This window comes from Protopterus annectens, chromosome 2.part1 (genome assembly GCF_019279795.1).
Source record: "Protopterus annectens isolate FY-2018-M chromosome 2.part1, PAN1.0, whole genome shotgun sequence".
NCBI lineage: Eukaryota > Metazoa > Chordata > Ceratodontiformes > Protopteridae > Protopterus > Protopterus annectens.
In genome coordinates, this window is record NC_056729.1 from 571,954,167 (window position 1) to 571,976,225 (window position 22,059).

The window sequence follows — 22,059 nt, forward strand, 5'->3', positions numbered from 1 at the left end:
GGGCAGTGGCTATATTCCTTTTCGACCAAATGGGGTTTTCAGTGAAATGCATTTTCAATTAAGTGGGCAGCCTGAATTTAGTATATTATATAGCCTAGTAAAGTTTCTAGTGCTAAAAGCACCTTTAGTTAGCCCGCTATTAACTCCTCATGTACCACACCCTAGTAGCTCTCCCCAAAAAAGTACCTGGCATCATGGATATGCACTTTCCAAGTTTTTACCCAGCAAGTTTGATGGCTATAGGTATGTTGAGACAAGGTAACAATTGTCCAATATTCAGTGACAATCACTTAATCCTCAAAGAAACAAACACAGTATGTAAGAAGGATATATACACAATGGCTCTGGGGACAAAACTCTCAAATACATATCCTCAAAATAGCAATCTGTTATCAGAAAACACATGCTACACCCAACACACACACATAGTACACATCCCACACATAGACCTACTTATGCCGAGGTCCTTAAATGCTATCTTCCCAAAATGTTATGACCTTCCAGACTTCCCAACTGCAAAAGTTATCCTCCGCAAACTTAAAAGCACTCAACATTAACAACAACTAACACTGCATATATAGCCACACCCAGTGGAGCCTCAACTACCAAGTCGAAAAGGCAAGATAATACATTACCCAGGACTCTAATCACAGGGGACTCTATTATACAACATACTGATGCCCCATACTAGGCTAACCAAGGAGAAAATAATGGTCAGTTGCCAGGTAGGGACCAGGATCTGCCAAGTTATGCACTCACTGAAGTCCTTGCATCACAGGTATAAGTATTAAGTCATAGACCATGTGGATTAAAGTGACTTGAGACATACCTCCCTAGACTATATGAAGAGAGACATTATGGATCTCCAGAGCTGTATGCCAAAGGTTGGTCAGTGCTTAGCACTAAACAACATTCTACCTTCACCAAGGATGATCCCACAGTATGAACAGAAGATGATGAAAACTTTAATAATTGGCATAATTTCTGGTGCCATTTTAGGGGGAATACAGTATTTTGAGTCATAACAAAATAACTCTAGTAGATAAATTTGCAGTGTAGTGAAATAACTACAGCTTATGCACGAACATTCCTCAGGTCAAACAGCCATAAACCAAACAACAAACTTTTAAATGTTAGAAGCAGATAGAGATGGTACAGTTGCATGTTACATAATCCATTGCATGTACGAACTTTTAAACATTTAAAGATACAGTACTTGGTATAGCTCGGCTAGTGCATACAGTCAAAAAATATTCCTTTCCTAATAGTAGCAACTAGATTTTTGTATAAAGGTAAAACAGTTAAACACTTAATACACTAAATGCCCTGTGTCATGTTCAGCATACATTCTAACTTTCACATTTTTTCCATTGAAATGGTGAACAAAGGTCTTCTCTAAATAAAAACATTTGCAAAAAATATGATTGTTACATGGATGCATACCACTCTTCTGAGTGCTGTGTCTGTCATGTTTATATCTAATCTTTTCTTTATAGCCTATCTTTTGCTTCGGATTCTGTGCTCTTCTTTAACTAAAACTGGGTTTAAAATCTGTTAATTTTAAAAATAGGCTGTGAAGAATATACAATTGTTCTTAATAATGTTCTGAATCAAATGTGTATGTTGATTATAAGTAAGAATATACCTGAGTTTCTTCATATTTCTGTTTGATCTACAGTTAGTATTTCCATCTCAGTTTTTATCTAAACCTTTACTATTATTACCTTGGTTTGCATTGTGACCCCTATTATTGGGGAATAATCTATTACATTCAAACAGGAATATACATTTGGTTCAGAAAAAAAATAGGTCTAGACAGACCACCACAAATATTTTTTTTGTTTCTGTTATTTTAGACCTCTAGCTTGAAATTCATTAATAACATAGTCTAGTTGTTCATTCAACATGCCGTCATTTGTGTTTAGCCTAGCATGCCTCACCATCTGGCTGTTAGGAACATTAGAGAATATCAAAGATGGATGCATGCTGTGTAGATAGCTGTTGTTCTTAACTTGTTTTTTTTTTTATATACAGTCATAGCTTCTTAACTTGTTTTGTTATATACAATCATATCAATACTGTCACTAGGTATTTTTATTAATTTAATAACCAAAAATGCTATTTCTGAAAAATAATTACATTTCTCAACTTTCAAGAAGTGAGTTGTAGTTGTAATCATATATCTCAACTGTCCAGATTTTTGCAGAATGTCCAGAATTTTGTCTCATATTTTTTGGACTGTTTGTCTTAAAATTTGTATTTTTCTGGCAAATTATCTGAGGATTGAAGTCACTAAATAATGACATACCTTTGAATTTCAGACTTTATATTTTTCAGAAAATGCATGCTAACATAAATCCTATTATTCTAGAAGCTCTTTTAAGTTTATAAGAGCAATACATAAAATCTGTGCCTGTTTTTAGGCCTCCCCCCATTATGTCAGGCTTTGTTGAGATTTCTTACACTAAGAGGTTTAGAGGTATGATTATAATATATTCAACAAATGAATCAAATTCTGATTCACTACCATTCCAAATGATAAAAATGTCATCCACAAAGCACTTGCACACTAAAGTATTCTGTATAAACATAATTTTGGTAGAGAAGACATACTCTTCTTCCCACATTGCCAAGACCATATTTGCTTATGTATTTGCTACATAGCAACATAGCTACTCTGCATTTCTGTAAATAATTTTCCTTTTTGTACATAAATACATTATTGCTCAGTACCAGGTCCAACAAAGTGCATAAAGTTTTGATTTATAAATTACTCTTATTTATATGTTTGCTAATAAATAGTCTTAAAAAAATGAAGCCCTATATCATTCAGTATCATGGTTAAAAGAGAGTCTACATCAAGTGCTGCAAACATGTATGAGGAAATGGTATTTTGGATGGAAAAGTCCCAAAGATGCTTTAGGAAATCCATGCAATGTTTTTTGTAGCTGTGTTATTCAAGAAGGGCTCCCCTCAGATTTGCTTCTAAGTATTTAGAAATGGGTTCAGTAATCCAACTTCTACCAGGTGCTATATGTCTCATTGGTGGTGGTTCTAGTGACTTGTGCATTTTGTGTAAGCCATAGTATATAGGTATAGTAGAATGAGTTATATGAAAAAAGTGTAACAATTCTGTTGTCACATAGCCATCTACAAACATTCTGTACAAATGGCTGTTCACTTTCATAATAATAACATTTACTTTCAACTTACTTATTTTAATATATGTGTGTCGGAATCACTTAATAGGTGAAAAACAGCATCATTATATTTACTTTATCCGTCATGACAACACCTCACCTTTGTCTGCATTGTAGAATAATGATTTTGTCATTACTCATTAATGAATTGCTGCTTGTTCATCAGTTTTTAACTTGTAATTATAAACTCTATTATGATTCTGAAATAAATCACAGATGTCTCTTTTACATGCTTGTTGAAAAATATTCACTAGTTCACCATTCGAAGCTTGTACAAAAGGCATGACCTTGTTCAGAAGAGATCATTCCGAAGTCATTGGGCCTGAGAGAAATGATTGTATGTAATGCTTTCTTCCTGGCTAACTGTCTCAAGTGACTGCATGTTATCAGACCTATGTTTCTCGCCCATCCTGTTTTCTTTCTTTGTCTGCTGCCACTGCGACCCCTGTTTGGTGGTTGCCTCACAGGCGCAGGGGTGTCCTTCAATAGTGTGGAAAATTCACTGGATCTAAGGCTGAAATAATATCTGAGTCAACAACAGCTGCCAGTGTGTTAGCAGTAATGTTTACAGGAACATCAGTAGGGTCAGTAAAATCATTACCCTCAGTCTGTTGTGTTCATAGCCCTGTATTATCTGTCTTAGGTGATGAGAACATGTCCATTGTTAAAAATCAGTCTCTCTCTGTAACTTCCTTTTCTTAGTCAATGTCAAATGCCGCTCCCCAAAAGTGGACACATGGTCAATAATACTACCAACATCTCTAGATTTAAAAGTATAGCAAGTATGGTTCATCAATTTAAAGAAAGTGTGCATCAGTTTCCAGCCATAACTGCTCTTCAATAGTTTTAAATAAATCATTCATCACTTCTGTGTAATTATGGCTTAACGTTCAAGCTGATTAACTCCCAGTGATGCAGAAGCTCTGGATAAGTATGCCCCTACATCAGCAACTTTAGTATACGCAGCCCTCTGGGTGTAATATCCAAGGCAAGATAGGCATCAAAACTAAAGTGTGGCCAGGGTAATTTCTTGTATGAAAACAATTAGTTCTCCAAGTTTAGAAATAGTGTATCAAAGTCTTTAACCATAGCTCCTGGTGCAGAAGATGATTGACTTTAATAATGGCTTAATTTCTGGTGTCATTCTAGGGGGATACAGTATTTGTTAGCATGGAAGGGCAAACCATGTTGCTTTGCCAAGAATGTTGTGCACCTGTCCCCTCTCCCTCTCTCTCTGTATATATATATATATATATATATATATATATGGGTCTACTGCTTTGCGGTGGTGGTGCTGCGGTAGCGTTGTCGCCTCACAGTTAGAAGTTGCCTGTTCGATTCTCAGTTAGAGCGTCTTCTGTGTAGCGACATGCGTGAATGGGCATTCCTTCGTTGAAGGTTGTGCGTTAGGCCCGGCAAGCCAGTACGTAAAAATCTACTGCCAATCATTAGCGGACTGGAGTTCCGCTGTAGCCACCCCTAATTGGGAAAAGCCGAAAGACACAAACAAACACTTGGTTGAAATTATTTCAGGCTGCCCACTTCACTGAAAGCTCATTTGACTGAAACCTCATTTGGTTGAAAATGGAATATAGCCCCTGCCCCACTGCAGTGCGACCCTGGAGTGAGAATATAAAGTAAGGGGGGTGTGGGGGGCATAGCCCTCCACATTTTGCAAGCTATTTTTACTGATATATGTTTCAATGTATATTTAATGTATTAACATGTATATAATAGTGAATCTACTGCAAATGTGCCCCCCACACCCCCCCCTTACTTTATATTCTCACTCCAGGGTCGCACTGTAGTGGGGCAGTGGCTATATTCCTTTTCGACCAAATGGGGTTTTCAGTGAAATGCATTTTCAATTAAGTGGGCAGCCTGAAATTATTTTCGACCAAGTGTAATTCATATATATATATATATATATATATATATATATATATATATATATATATAGATATAGATATATCTGTGTGTGTATGTGTGTATGTATATGTATGTATATATATATATATATATATATATATATATATAGTGTGTGTATCAATTTAGACACTTTTCACATCAGTTAGTAGTTTAAATTCTGATTAATTTATATAAAAGAAAAGATAAAATTTAATCTGCTTACTCATCTGACCTATTTAATGTTTCTTTTCTTTAGTGTAATTTATAAAAGGTATTATTTTTCTTAATGAGCAAGTATCATCACAAGTAAATTTTGCTAATTGCTTATAAATAATTGTGAGCTTTACTAGGATGTTTTTAACAAAGTATTAAAGCAGTTCTTATAGATGACAATTATGTCACTGTATAAAAGCAAAGTAAGTGGTTTTCTTTATCTTTTTTCTTTTCTCCCCGTAGACCTTCCTTCATAGTCATTTGCACAGTATACGCCAGATGTTAAAGGAATTAAACTAATCTAAATATTATTAGCATTAACTGATATTTAAGGTAATACAGTTGTATTAGGAGTTTACGTTTACCATAGTTGTTGACTTTCTGCTTGCAGGAACCTGATGCAAGCCTGAATAGCAGAGATCTCACCTTCCCACATGGTCAGCAGATTCCTTCCCCTTATGACATCAGAATGTCACTGGTGTAAAAGGTAGTCACCTAACACTGTCTACATGTGTCTCTTGCCCCAGACTGTAAACATACTGTCCCAAGTTCCAGCATAATCAGTACCGATCTGTCCCATTCCCATGCTTAGGCGTGTTCATCAAGGCAAGGTGTGTTGAGAATGACATTAGTGGGGGATGGAGGGTACGTTCCCCATCCCAAAAAAATAAAAGACTGGAGGCTTGAGTGAAATGGTACTGCAACAGTGAATCAACCTGAACATAAGCACTCTGTTATGGTTAATTTTCCCATGTAGAAGAAACTGAAGTATTTTATTTCTTGTTATGCTTTAGGTAGCTGCCTGTAATCAGGTCTTTAAGTTATTGTTTCATGTTGTATTATTTTGTCTGATCTAGCTTACCACCAGTATTGTTTAACTTATTCTTTGAATTAATAATTATGTTTTGTCCAATTTAGCTTATAATTTGTTTCTAATTCAGCACTTAAATTACATATCTCAGAGCAGAAAAGAATAACCAGCAAATGGAAGCAGCAATTTCTTTGTCATGCATTATGTGTTATGTCTGAATGTCAAAGCAGCTCCATCAAAGCTCCTAACAAACTTGCCCCAGCCTGCTGGCATAACATCACAGATAGCAGGAAAATTAACAATCATATGCTTAAGGAAAGCATGTGTGTCTGTGTGTCTTTGTGTAGGTATGCATATCTATCTGTCTATATATATATATATATATATATATATATATATATATATATATATATACACACACACACACACACACACACACACATATAGGTTTACAATGAAATTTCTGAAATGCATGATATCGCATTACATCTGGTCAAATCACTGTTTTCAAAACAGCAGTGAATCGAACCAAAAGTGCTCGATTTTGAATGATCGAGTGACATGCTACACTCGATCATTCCTGATATGATGTGGTGGGAGTTTGTGGTTCAGTGGGGAACAGGGAATTAGCCCATTTCCTCACTGTAGTGCGATCTCGGAGTTGGTATATTTAATGTGCAGGGGGTATGGGCGGCTCATGGGGGGCATAGCTCCCCTGCAAAATAGTAGCATTAATGTACCATTGACTGTGAAGTGTAACAGTACTTTAATGTGAATATCATGGGTGGCTGGTATCACCTACTACTATGTCAAATGCATCAAACCATGGCTGTCGAAGTATTCATTTTCACCTTGACTTACTTTTCGGCATTCCTGATTCAGCATTTTGGGTCAACATTCTAAATGGTCACCCGAAGTGGATTTGGAATACCAGTAGTAAACCTACAAATAAATCCAGCACTCACAGTATTTGCCATTTTTCGTAATATAAATAGGCCCCCAAGATGGTATCCACAGCAATTTAAGAATGAGTGAGGCTCAGATAATCCCAAACAGTGGCTTTTATTCCATAACAAACTCGGCAACAAATGCTGCAGTCCTGATAATCTGGCTGTAAAAACTGTGCAGTAGTCTAAAATAATAGTCTGGCTGTAACAAACTCAGCATGCCTAGCAGTCTGGGTTTTCACTGATGACGCCACTGGGCAAAACCAGTTTGCAGACTTTATTACAGCCAGACCACCACTTTGGATTGTAGAGTTTGTTACTGGCAGAACATTATTTTGGATTATTGCTGAATTTGGATTTATTTGTTTGAAACCTTTGCTTCAACAAAGTATTAGTTTAAGGGAGTGGACACTTATGCAACTAACAGATTTGTTTGATTTTCAATTGAATTGTACAGGTTATAGGTCACAGTGAAGGTCTCATTTTTTTATATCACAAAAGTTTGGCATTTTAACAGGGGTGTGTACACTTTTTATATCCACTGTATATATTTGTATATACGTGTGTGTTACAGATCCTCGCTAAATAACAGATACTGTTGTGCTTCAGGTCTGTGTTCAGCTGCAACCATAAATGATAGATACTTTTGCTAAGACTATCCATTGCTGCATAATGTTCCTGATATTGTCTCTACTCATTTATGTCAGTTGTGTAATTTACATATGTATTTTGCAATTATTGCCCATGGTGCTCCCCTTTAACTGCATTATTTCAATGTATGTATGCAACTAAGATGTATGTAATGTATATCGGCTAAATAATCATGCTTTATTGAAAATTTTACTTGTATTCTTTATTGTGATTGCTTTTGTTATGTCTGCCATGTTGGCCTGGGTTGTGGCTGGAAAAGGTCTATGAACCAGTTCACTTATCCAAGTAAAAAAAGTAATTAAGTAAATAAAGTTAATATGTAAGTAAATCACCCTTTTCCAGTTAGCTATATAAGAATTTCCAGTCCCTAGTTTCTGTCTTCCTTTATGTGTACAAAATCTGCAGAAACCTTGTGCATGGAATAGTTGAACTCTAGGTCATCCATGCCATCAGATTCAGTGTCTCTAGGGTGGGATATCTGATGGAATAGATGAACTCTAGGTCATCCATGCCATCAGATGCAATGTCTCTAGGGTGGGATATCTGATGGAATAGATGAACTCTAGGTCATCCATGCCATCAGATTCAGTGTCTCTAGGGTGGGATATCTGATGGAATAGATGAACTCTAGGTCATCCATGCCATCAGATTCAGTGTCTCTAGGGTGGGATATCTGATGGAATAGATGAACTCTAGGTCATCCATGCCATCAGATGCAATGTCTCTAGGGTGGGATATCTGATGGAATAGATGAACTCTAGGTCATCCATGCCATCAGATTCAGTGTCTCTAGGGTGGGATATCTAATGGAATAGATGAACTCTAGGTCATCCATGCCATCAGATGCAGTGTCTCCAGGGTGGGATATCTGATGGAATAGATGAACTCTAAGTCATCCATGCCATCAGATGCAGTGTCTCTAGGGTGAGATATCTGACAGACCTCCCCTACCCTAAGACAAAAGGTTTACACGTTGGGGCACATCAGTAGTTTCTCACTCTGGTCCTGCTCTGCAGGAGAGAGAACTAGTGATACCTGGTGTTACAGAAGATAAGGAAGCCTGGGACAAGGATGAAAAGGTAGGAACAAAATGTGTATGGGCCCGTCCTCCAGGCCCCTATCTGTGGCAGCCTGTTGCAAAATTTGCTGAGATATCTGTTTTCTAGAGAAGTAAAAAGGTTTATTTCTGACAATCCCTACTTGTGAACCAGCATCCATTTGTTCCGAGTCCAGGTAGGACATGATCAGACTGTGTCTACCAGGCAGGTCTGTTGTCCTGGAATGTATTGGTATACTGGAGTCGGACGTGACTCTTGTACTATCTCCCACAGCTACATGGTTAGTCTGCACAGTAGGTAAGAGTGATTGGCACCTTGTTTATGTACAGCATGATTGTGGTGATCTCTATTCCGTTACATACATAAGTATTTTCAGCCACACTGGTATGAAGTCATACTGGGTACACATAAGCAGAAACTACAAGCTGCATCTAGTAGTGTTAGAGATATGTTAGACAGTTGCAAGACAATATTCTTTGTGGCTATTTTAATATAGGTAAAAACAATAAACCTACATAACAAATGATAACTTAAAAGCTATGCCATAATTTACAACTAAATCCCACCAGAACTAATTTAGTTGTAGTATCTGTAATTTAATGTCTTGTGAGAAAATACTGTCTGAACCATCAACATCCAGATTTAAACTCAGAAAGATAAAAGTCAGGCTGTTCTACCCATTTATGAATCAACTTGATAACTGCAGCTTTCCAACAATACTTAATAGTGATAAAGTCTTCCTAGAAATGGTCAGTGCCATGCAGTGAAAGTTGTCATAATTGACAACTCCTTAAAGTTATAGAGTACACCAACATAAATATTTTCTGAGGAGCTGTACGTTAGGCTGTCTTACGCATGGCATTTCCTCACTGCTTCTGCCAACTTTATTCTGCTGCTCTATTGTATTCACTAAGCTTTGCTTCTCTTGTAACAATAATTGAACAAGTATTTTACAATATTTAACTGCTTTGTTTCCAGTCATACACAAAAGCACATATTAGTGCTTCTTAGTAAAGTTCAAACTGTCTTTCACTGTGCTGACAGTTGCCCTCACAATGTGTCATCATCCAAGTTGAACGCTCATGCTGTGGTACAGTCTCACACATTTTATTTATTTAACATTTGTTAACTGGGAAAGTCCAACATGGAACGAAGCCAGTTTTCAACAGAGGCTCGTGGAGAAATCCTTCAGATACATGTCTTTATAACGTGGGAGAAAACCCACATGAACGCAGGGAAGACATGCAGACTCCACACAGAAGGCGCACCAGCTGAGAATCAAACAGGAGAACCTCTTGATGTTCATCGTGTTTCACTGTTGCAGTCATTACTTTTGGGTTATCCTGCTGGCAGGCTACCCACAGTCGGCCTGAATTCCAAAGTCGGTTGCTGTCACCTCTTCCCTGACGTCAGTGCGCCAGGGGTATAAAAGATGCAGCCGACGCCATTTTCTTCAGTCTTTCTTGCCGCATGGAGCCCGAAGCAAAAGCAGTTCGCAAGTGCCGGTTGGCCGACTCCTGAGATTTTCGTGTTCGAATTTCAGATCCGAAGTCTTCATTTAAAGCTAAGTACCCCATTGGGGAAACTTTTTTCTTGCTCCAGACCGATGTCAGAAAAAGTTAATAATTGTATTTCTTGTGGGAAGCAAAAACCTCATAGTTTCATTCTTATTGTATTCCTTGCCTAGGCCCTGGTCACGATGTTGCAAATTGCAGGTTTTGTGCTAGATTTAACCAACGCACTATTAAGCGTCGGTATGATTTTGCTTTTCATTACTTTGGCCGGAGATTTAATTACACGATGTCATCTGATAGCCATCCAACTACCGCAATTCACAAGAAACGCAAGGAAAAGGACAGGCATCCGAGGTCCAAAACTGACAACGAGGCTTCTTCTAAGCCATTCGCCGGTTCACCAGTTCTCAGTGAGGCGCCTTCGCAGCCCCTGACACCTGCTACCTCAGAGCCGCAGGCCGGTTCCGACTCCCACGTGGAGCCGACTAGGCCGCTGGAAACTCAAGGTATTGGACACTCGGAAAATATTCCCTCAGATGGGTCCGGAGCTACTGAGGGTGTTTTCAGGCCTACACAGTTATATGTAAAACCGATTTCAGCTTCAAAGGCAAAGACTAAAGCACCACTAAAGACAAAGAAACAAGTGCAGCAATCCCATGGACAGGCCTCCATGCCTAAAAACAGATGCTCAAAATGGCCGAAGACCTAATTACTTTGATCAGGGGTTCCCATCCCCCTCCTGATAAGAGGCCTAGGCAACAGACAGAACATGAATCTTCAGATCAGGTTTCCATTTCCTCCGACTCCTCTTCTGAACAGGAATACTCTCTTCCTCCCTATGAGGATTCTGATGCTGAAGAATCTATCTCTTCAGCCTCTCCTCCTGAGGATTATTCTTTTGGGGAAACCCTGCATACCATGAGGGAGCACTTTCACTGGGAGGGCCAAGATTTCTTAGAATATAAGAAAAGGCTCAGAGACTTTCTTTTACTAACTCAGCACAGGCCTCTTGCTATTCCCCCTATTCTGGACATTGTAGATGATGTATTTTCAGTGTCCGGCCTGTCCCCTGACTCTTTACCCCCTGCACCTGTTAAGCCAGACAGATACTACAGGGTTCCAGATTCACATAAATTTCTTTATAAAAACCCTGCTGACCCAGAAACTATATCTCAGGGTGCCAAAGGGGTCAAGGCTTCCACTGCAAAAAACCCTGTCCCTTCTGATAGGGATTCAAGGGCACTGGACAGATGGGGGAAAAAGGTTTACACTTCTGCTACCTTGGCTGTAAGGGCTTTAAATTGTCAGTTTCATATGCTTAAATATCAGCAATACTTAATGTCACTGTTAAAGCAGAAAATGTTGACAAATTCTGAATGTGCAGAAAACAAGGAAATGCAGGATTTATTGCATGCAGCTGAACAAGTGGGAAAGCATACTTTGCATTGTGGTTTTGATTCTTTGGTGGCCTCTTGCAGGGCCGCTGTTACGGGTTCTGTCATTAGGAGGCATGCTTGGTTAAAGGAACAGAATCTGCCTGATCATGTTAAAGCAAAATTATTGGATGCCCCATTACAGCATGATACTTTGTTTGGTGTTAAAGCAGAAGAGGTGTTGAAGAAAATGGAGGACAAAGCGAAATCTATGCAGACAATTAAGGATTTCTTACAGGTACAGCCACCCAGATTTAGCAGGAACTGGCCTAGTAAGAATTGGTCCTTTCCAGTTTCAGACAGGCCACAAAGAGGCAGATACAGACACCCTAGAGGCAGATCTCAGCCCCAAGGCTCATACAGGCCTAAACAATGGGGTCCTTCTACCTACAAAAGCGGAGAAGACAAATCACAGCCATACAGGAAACAGTCCCAATGGCTTTCCTCTGCCAGCACCAAGCACTTATCTTTAGGCAGCCCCCTTAGGGGGAAAACTAGCACTTTTTTTCACAAAACTGGCACATGATCACCCAGGACAAATGGGTCTTGAATATAGTGTCTCAGGGCTACAGGTTCCACTTTCACACCCTGCCAAATGCAAAAGGTATGCCAGACCTGCCACACAATCAGTGGGCAGAGGCACAAAAGCAAGTTTCATCCCTCATGGTCAGAGGGCCATTCAGCGAGTACCACAGCAAGAGCAGGGACAAGGATTTTACTCAAGACTTTTCTTGGTACCCAGAAAGGACAAAGCCTGGAGACCAATACTGGACCTGTCTATTCTAAGCATATTTCTGGACGTTCCAAAATTCAAAATGTTGACTCTGTAGCAGCTTCTGCCCATGCTTGGCAAGAAGGCTTGGCTGGTAACTTTGGACCTGAAAGAGGCATACCTGCATGTCCCAATCAGACAATCTTGCAGAAGATTCCTCAGATTCATAGCTAGCTCAATGCATTACCAATTCTCTGCACTGCCCTTTGGCTTATCTACTGCTTCTAGGGTCTTCACAAAATGCCTGGCATCAGTAATTGCTTTCTGTAGACAAAGAGAAATTCAAATATATCCTTACTTGGACGACTGCCTTATTCAAGCAGAGAACAAGGACATTCTACTAAAGTATCTGGTGTTTGTAAAAAGATTACTAATTTGCCTCGGGTGCACAGTAAACGAAAATAAATCAAAACTAGTACCCTCTCAAGAGATAATATTCCTGGGTGCAAGCTTAAATACAACTGTCCAGATGGCTTATCTCACGCCAGACAAAAAGGCAACTGACTTCTTACTTCAAAATGTTGGCAACAAAGACCCAGTTATCTGCAAGAAAAATTCTGCAGGCTTTGGGCTTTATGGCATCCTGCTAATTCCATATGCCAGACTGCATATGAGGAAACTACAATGGTATCTAAAAAGTGTTTGGACTCAACATTGCCACAACCTGGAAACATTAATTACCCTCATTCCCTGCCTGCAACAGGAGTTTCGATGGTGGGCACAGGCCTGTCACCACAACAAGGGACAGCCATTCACTTTACCCACAAGCAGGCAGACACTAACAACAGATGCATCAGATTATGCCTGGGGGGCCCACATGGCAGGAAAATGTATTCAGGGCACATGGCCTGCATGCCAAATGCATCTTCATATCAATCAAAGAGAGATGCTAGCTGTTCAGAATGCCCTGACAGCTTTCAAGGATCTACTTCATCCAGGACAACTACTGATAAAGACGGATAATACTACAGTCATATGGTACATAAACAGGCAGGGAGGCACACATTCCTACCCCCTCTGCAGACAAGCCATGACTTTGTGGGACACAGCATTGACTTATCAAGTACACCTGCAAGCACAATTCCTGCCAGGAAAGATAAATACTCTGGCAGACGAACTAAGCAGAAACCTCATGGATCCCCACGAGTGGAAACTGGATCCACAAGTCTTCAGCATGATAACAAGGAAATGGGGATGCCCAGACATAGATCTATTTGCCTCCCCTCACAACTGCCAACTACAGAGATTCTGCACAAGGACTTATCACAAGCAAGCATGGAAGATGGATGCTCTATCATTCAGCTGGAAAACCCTTACAGTATATGCCTTTCCTCCACTGCCTCTCCTCCCCAAGGTACTCCTAAAGGTCAGACAAGAGAAGCCAAAAATGATACTGATTGCCCCAGACTGGCCCCGCCAGCACTGGTACCCAATCCTAAAGAGCTTGTCTCAAGGCCCAGCCTGGACATTACCTCAAATTCCTCACTTACTGACCCAACAAAACAATCAGATCCTGCACAGCCAACTCAGAATCCTAAATCTGGCAGCATGGCAGATAATGTAACCATTCAGAACACACCTCTCTCTAAAGCAGTTATGGATGTTATTTTGGAGGCCAGGAGGCTCAGCACCAGAAAATCTTATGCAGAAAAATGGAAGAGATTCTGTGCTTGGAACCAGGCACAAGGAATTGACACACTTGTACCAAATATTCCTCAGATTTTACAATACCTAACTGAGATGCTGGACAAAGGCCTATCCTTTTCATCAATTAAGATCCATGCCTCTGCCATTTCAGCTCATTACAATACGGACCCACCTATTTTTTCACATCCACTGCTAAGGCAGTACCTCAGAGGGGCATAAACATAAGACCTCCAAGGAGAGTGCCAATACCTGCATGGGACCTCAATTATATTTTGGAAAAACTCACACTGCCTCCTTTTGAGCCAGCCAATACAGCTGAGATAAAATTCTTATCATGGAAAACAGCTCTGCTCCTAGCAATAACCTCGGCAATAAGAGTCTCAAAGTTACAGGCACTAATGGCTGTGGAACCTTTTATAATTTTCCATCCAGACAGGGTTTCTCTGAGGACAAAACCCAACATTTATGCCTAAGGTAGTGTCCAGTGTGGCCCTTAACCAAACCATTCATTTGCCTACCTTTTATCCAAACCCACAGAATAAGGGGGAGAGACTTCTACATTATTTGGACATACACAGACAGCTACGCTTCTACTGGGACAAAACTAAAGCTTTCAGAAAGACTGAGCAACTCTTAGTGGCATATGCTGCAGGATCGCAAGGAAAAGCCATCTCAAAGCAGACTCTTTCAAAATGGATAGTCCACTGCATTCGTTTCTGCTATTCACAACATGGCAAATCCGTGCCTAAGGGCATTAGGCCACATTCAACCAGAGCAGCAGCCACTTCAGCAGTCTTTCTCAGAGGAGTACCAACCAAGGACATTTTGGAGGCTGCAACTTGGACTTCAGTGCACACTATTGCCAAGCACTACCATTTACCTCTTTCCTCTAAATCCAGAGCAGGCTTTGCCACTGCACTTCTGCAGGGCCTCATAGCCACTCCTAATTCTATTTAGACCCAGCCACCCAACCTCAGCTTTGGGATTCAACCCAAGTGTAATGACTGCAACAGTGAAACACGATGAACATAGTACAGTTGTGTACCTACCATAAATGTAGATGTTCGAGTGTATTCACTGTTGCAGTCCAGGTTACCCACCCACCACCCCCTTTCATTGCTGGGACTTACCTGTACCTCTCTATTCTATACAACCTATGTGGTGTATTTGCTTGTAGATGAAGGTAATGTTTATTTTAGTGCATGCTTTTTTATTGGCATAATTTTTATCCTACCCTTTTGGGGGCACCTGACATCTGGGGCAAGAAAAACTGAAGAAAATGGCGTCGGCTGCATCTTTTATACCCCTGACGCACTGATGTCAGGGAAGAGGCGACAGCAACCAACACCGGACCAAGACTTTGGAATTCAGGCCGACTGCGGGTAGCCTGCCAGCAGGATAACCCAAGAGTAATGACTGCAACAGTGATTACACTGGAACATCTACATTTATGGTAGGTACACAACTGTACTTTGTGAGGTGATAGCACTACGACTGCGCCATCCAATAAACCTACATAACAAATGATAACTTAAAAGCTGTGCCATTCATTATTTACAGCTAAATCCCACCAGAACTAATTTGGTTGTAGTATCTGTAATCATATCACATCATATGTGATATCACTGTAGGGGCACATCCACTCATGCATGAATCGTGCCATCCCAAATAGAACCAAGATGTTCTCCTCCAAAAAAAGGAAGCCAATCTGGTGGTCCCCTGCCATAAACAAACTTTACTACAAAAGGAAGAAACTGTTGCAGAAAAGAGTAAAATCCCAGGATGCAAAAAACTCCCTTACCAGCCTCAGTAAGAAGCTGAGATCCCTCATAAAACCTCCAAAGTTAGTTACGAAAATAAAATTGCCAAAGATTCCAAAGACAACCACAAGGCATTCTATAACTATGTCAAGAATCAAAATGGCAGTGCTCAGATCTGCTCTGAGCTACAACAGAATGGCATTAAATATACTGTTCCCAAGGATATTGCCAATATCCTGGCAGATCGATTCAGTGCCAACTTCACCCCCCTCTCCCCCCTAAATGGCCCATCTCAACACTGTGAGATTGCCAAATTCTGGTAATAGCCACACAGGTAAAAAAACGAGCTCTCCAAAGCTAAGAATACAGAATCCATGGGACCAGATGACATCATGGGCTGTGTACTACATGAACTACAAAATGAACTGGCACCTCACCTAAGTGTCATGTTTAATCATACCCTCACCCTAGGCTTCATGCCCACTGAGTGGCTCTCAGCTACAGTTATCCCACTCCACAAGGGGGGATCCACCTTGGATCCCGGGAACTACTGCCCCATCAGTCTGACAAGCCTGATCTGCAAGGCCATGGAGCGTATTATCATGGAACTTATAAACAAAGACACTGGCAACCTTAAAACACTAGACCCACCCAGTTTGGGTTCGTGAAGGGACGATCTTGTCTCCTGAACCTGATTGACTTCTTTGAATCAGTCTCCAGAGCCGTGGACGAGGGTAAGACAGTCCACACAGCCTATCTGGACCTCGCCAAGGCCTTTGACACCATCCCCCACTCTGGAATCATAGATAAACTTACTCAGCTGGGCATTAATTCCTACGTCACTTGATGGGTTGCCAACTGGCTTACTGACAGAACCCACACTATAAAAGTAGCTGACTCCAAATCCATCTCCAGACAAATGGAGTACCTCAGGGTTCAGTCCTGGGACCTCTCTTGTTTGGCATCTACTTCTCTGAAGTACAGGCCAACACTAAGGGTCTCTGGCTAACAAAGTTTGCAGATGACTGCAGACTGGGAGCCATTATTGAATCCCCAAATGATGTTGATACTCTAGAAAAGGGCCTTACAGAAACAGATGTTTGATGCCAGAGCCATGAGCTCAAGCTCAATGCCAAGAAATGTATAGTTATCCCCTTTGGGAAAAAACATGTACCTGTGAATTACCACACTAAACACAGAAAGTATGATAAGAGACTTAGGGACACAGGTGGACAGTGGTCCCACCTTCAAAAACCACATCACCACAACAGTCAGGAAATCCTTGTGTGTGGCACACCTCATCACTAAGGGCTTTTCATCCAGAAAAAAGGAGGTCATTGTCCCACTGTACTCATCCCTCATTAGACCAATTATAGAATGCAACGCCCCATATGGTATGTACCTCTCAAGACATTTGCAACAACTGGAAAGGCTGCAGAAATACCTCACTAAAAGAATCACAGGCCTAAAGCAGATGCCCTATGCCGACCACCTTTAAAAACTCCAGCTAATCTCTGTCGCATTTCGTCTACTCCGAGGCGATCTCTGCTTAACATACAAGGCCATGTCAAGCCCAGAGCTGTTGGACATGCTACACTTAAAGAAATCCCAATCCCTCAGAGCCACACACTCCAGGGATCTAAACCTTGTCATCACAATAAACAAAACCTGCTGGAGGGATAGGTTCCTGACCCAGGCACTCCCCAGACTCTGGAATAGATTGTCCATACATATCAAGCAGAGCGCCTCTTTGGCCCTCTTCAAAAGGAACCTTGATGATTGAATGGGAGAAAGGAAATTCTCCCTGGGATCACGTCAGTCGTCCTGCTAGACAGGGGTCCAGGGAACTAAATAGTGTGGGAAGAAAAAGCCAGGGAATTGTTATGGCTAGGCTTGTATAAGGCCCTAGGGCCAATAGCCTAGTACCAACCTATGAACCTATATAAGATCAACCAGTAGACTCTTAATTGCATCCTCTGCACTCTCTCAACACATATAGTGGACTCGTATTATTCTGTCTTTCCTGTTTAAGACTGTGTTAGGCTAGTTTACCTAATGGCATCCAACTCATATTTTAAATTATTTTCATTGTAAACTGTGTGTGAATGTATGTGGACCAAACTGCATTATGATATATCACTTGAATGTCTGTTAAGACTCTGTATTATCTGTAGCTTTTCTTCCCAGGTTTCCACTAATAATATGTTATGCCCTATTTCTTACCTTCATTGTAAAATAAACTAAACAATATGTACATACATACATACTTACTACAGAACGTAAGCAAACCTTGCAGTGCTTATATTAAAAAGTCCACTGTCTACAGAATATGATGTCATAACACAGTTATCTTTTAAATATTGCCCTGCTGATAATGCTCATAGGATAATGTAAATTGCATACCAGCTTGATGAGAATGTATTCTATTGTTAAGAATACATATAAATATTTCAGTTTGCCAAGCATTGTAAATGTGCAGGTTTCTCACACAGGTCTTTATGCCATTATATTACCACAGAGCATAGAAAGGGCTGACCATACAAGCATCACTTAGTTAATTTACATGCTGCATCTCACTGTATAAGTGCATCTTGGCTGGAAATGAAGTACGTTAATACCAAGAAAATGACAGTGTAGAATCCTCAAGGCATGGAAACATTCCTACAGTGGGGTTAGGCGGGCTCAGGGGTAGTACTCTGTTAACAATTCTAACTGTACACGCCAGATGAGTATTTGAAGTTGGACCCTGCAGTATACTCCTTAGCGGCAGAGCAGCAGAGACAGCATTTAATCTCTTCCTCTGTTTGTAGGGTACTAACTCATTACCCCTTCTGACCTCACACTGATTGGTTTGAACACCCCCACACCTATGTGCTGTGCTGTCTCCCTAACCTTGATACACCATGCTGGACATTAAGATTGTTCTTATGGCTATATTAATGAAGTTCATATTGATGTTTTCACTGAAAATATCAGTGATCAAGTCCAAAAAAGCAACAGTTGTAACACCTGCACTATTTTATGCAAATCTAATAAACCATTTTGAGAGTTTATTATTTATTCACTTCAGTACTGATATTATCTGTTTTAAAATGCATACTTTTTTGTTTAAAATATGTGTACCTTAATGTGTTGATCTAAGTTTGCGTATGTAAATCACTGATGACAAAGACACCTTACTATGGCAAAGGCACAATTGTTTTTCCCTGTTAATTGACAAATGCTTTGTAGTATTAATTTACAATAAAACATGATCATAGGCAGGTGAAACTCATTAGATGATGATTTCTATGTTCTCTTTCTCTTTACCAGAATGTCATTGATTCTGTCCTAATAAGTGGGAGTATAGGTCCAAATATCCAGTATGCCGAATGCTATGGCCTTCGTCTGATGCATCTAAAATCCAATGAAATTCACTGGCTTCACCCTGATATGACCATCGCTGAGGTTCAGCAAAAGTTTCTTCAAATGGAAGCTGAGTGGAGGTAACTTTTGTCAACACATTTTGTTTACTACAGTATAGTTTCTAGATGAGATCTATGGATGTTTAAGTTTGAGTGTCTAGTGGAACCTGACTGAGAAGTTTCATTGAGATAGATAAAGAGGAGTCAGCATTCTTGGATGTGTAATTTTGGTGATTAAATAGGCAGATGTTTCAGTAGGTTTTTATATATTATGTTATTTTATGTTTTCCTACTATATGTTACATTTGGCTTGTGTAACTCATGTAAAAGTAAAAGGAATTAGCAGTTTTGGTTGAGCAGCCTAAGAAAGTAATTAGTTAACAGCTGTAATAAATTCTGATGAATGGATGCTCACTACAGTCACTGTTAAATGCAGTAGAAGTACTACACTTAGGTATTGTGGCACTAAAGACTTAACAGAGTACAAAGGGGTCAGGCTTGATGCTGAATTTAAGCAGAAGAAACAGGAATCAGTTGAGATAAGAACCCATTCACAAATGGGAGCTAGCTCCGTGACATAATGGGATAAAGCCCTGACTGTGGTGCAGGTAAGCTGATTTACATTAGTAGTTCAGGTAAATGTAAGAGGTAGCCATGGAGGATGTGAGAGAGAGCAGCCACAGCCATCTCACCCATCTGGGCAGGACAAAGGGACCTCTGTAACACCCACCGGGTGACGCATATTAGGCGCACTAGGTGTGTACCTAGCTGAGCTCTGAGCCATACAAGCTTGTGCTACCATGGTGCATGTGCACTAAGTAGCCGAGGGAAAACTAGAATGCAGAGGCATGCTTCCCCTTGGGGGCAGCAGACACACACTCAAGGGATCCATTATGGGAGAGGGGGTGCTTACATGGGAAGAGGCTAGGTTGTCATCCAGGACTAGCAAGCTGGCCTGCTTTACTATCTGACATTTCCCAGGAACAAAGGGCTTTTGGGAATGTGTGGACAGAATGAATGGGCTGTAGAAGTTTCATGTAGCTCAGGAACACCCAATTCTATTTTCTCCTGATCAAATGAGCCAGATGGGAGAAAGTAGAGAAGCCATCAGGCAAGGTCCTGCAGATGAATGAATTAGAAAGAATCCATTCACAGTGATCTAAGGGAAAGAATGTTTAAGAAGTGATGTACTAGACATTTCAGAAAGGATTTGAACAAAATGAATAAAATCTTGTGAATTAAGTCACTGTGTACTACTGTTTGAGCTAGAAAAGAATGTACATTAGTCAAAGTTAACATGGGCAAAATAGTTACCCATCAGTGTGTGTGTGTGTGTGTGTGTGTGTGTGTGTGTGTGTGTGTGTGTGTGTACTGGGGAGAATAAAGACCATACATATGCCATTTATAGGTTCATTGGTTGGTACTAGGCTACCAGCCCTAGGGCCTATACACGCCTAGCCAAAAAGGTACCCTGGCTTTCGCCGCCCAAGAAAATTATTTTCCTGTGCCCCTGTCGAGCAGAGCCACAGAGGTGATCCGTGGGGTGAATTTCCTATTTCCCATCCAGTCATCAAGATTTTTCTTGAAGAGTGCTAATGAGCTTTGTTTGAGATAGATAGGTAGTTTGTTCCAGAGTATGGGAAGTCTCTGGCACAGGAGTCTATCCCTCCAGCATGTTCTGTTTATTGTGGTGACAAGGTTTAAGTCCCTAGAGCATGTAGCTCAGAGGGATTGGGATTTCTTTAAGTGGAGCCTGTCCAACAGCTCTGGGTTTGACATAGCTTTGTATGTTAGACAGAGATTGCCTCTGAGTAGGAGATATGCAATGGAGTAAAGCTGGAATTTTTGAGAAGGTCTGCATAGGATATCTGTTTGAGGCCGGTAATCCTCTTTGTGAGGTATTTCTGCGGCCTTTCCAGTTGTTGTAGATGTCTTGTGAGGTATATTCCAAAAGGGGAGTTGTACTCTATAATGGGTCTAATGACTGACGAGTAGAGGGGAACAATGACCTCTTTTTTCCCGGATGAGAAACCTTTTGTGATGAGGTGTGCCATGTTGAAGGATTTCCTGACTACTGTAGTGATGTGATTATCAAAGGAGAGACTAGTGTCCACTTGTGTCCCAAGGTCTCTTATCACACTTTCGGTGTTAGGTAGACTACCACCTGTGTGGTAGCTCATGGGTACAGAGTTTTTACCAAAGGGGATGATAATGCACTTTTTGGCATTGAGCTTGAGGCCATGACTTTGACACCAGGCATCTGTCTCAGTGAGGCCCTTTTGTAGTGTGTCCACATCGTTAGGAGTTTCAATTATGGCTTCTAGTTTGCAGTCATCTGTGAACTTTGTTAGCCAAAGACCTTCTGTTTTAGCCTGTACTACAGAAAAGTAGTTACCAAACAGGAGAGGAACCAGGACTGAACCCTGTGGTACTCCAGTTGTCACTGGTCTGAAGTCAGATTTGGGGTCTGCTACTTTCACAGTGTGGGTTCTGTCAGTGAGCCATTTGGCAACCCATCTTGTGACATAGGGATTTATACCTAGTTTAGTGAGTTTATCTATAATTCCAGAGTGGGGGATGGTGTTAAAAGCCTTGGCGAGATCTGGATAGGCTGTGTGAACCACCTTAGCCTCATCTACTGCTTTGGTGACTGCTTCAAAGAAGTCAATCAGGTTTAGGAGGCATGATCTGCCTTTTACAAACCCAAACCGGGTAGGGTCTAGAATTTCGGAGATTACCAA

At 40.6% G+C, this 22,059-nt stretch overlaps 1 protein-coding gene across 7 annotated transcripts in view; it reads left to right on the forward strand.

The window, feature by feature from the left end:
• Positions 1-22,059, forward strand: part of PTK2B (protein tyrosine kinase 2 beta) — a 2,401,727-nt gene that overhangs the window by 1,540,126 nt on the left and 839,542 nt on the right. For all 7 annotated transcript variants that reach the window (XM_044062346.1, XM_044062339.1, XM_044062341.1 and 4 more), the window contains one exon: positions 19,227-19,399. In XM_044062346.1, the coding sequence (XP_043918281.1) occupies positions 19,227-19,399 (173 nt within the window). The remainder of the gene's footprint in view (positions 1-19,226; positions 19,400-22,059) is intronic.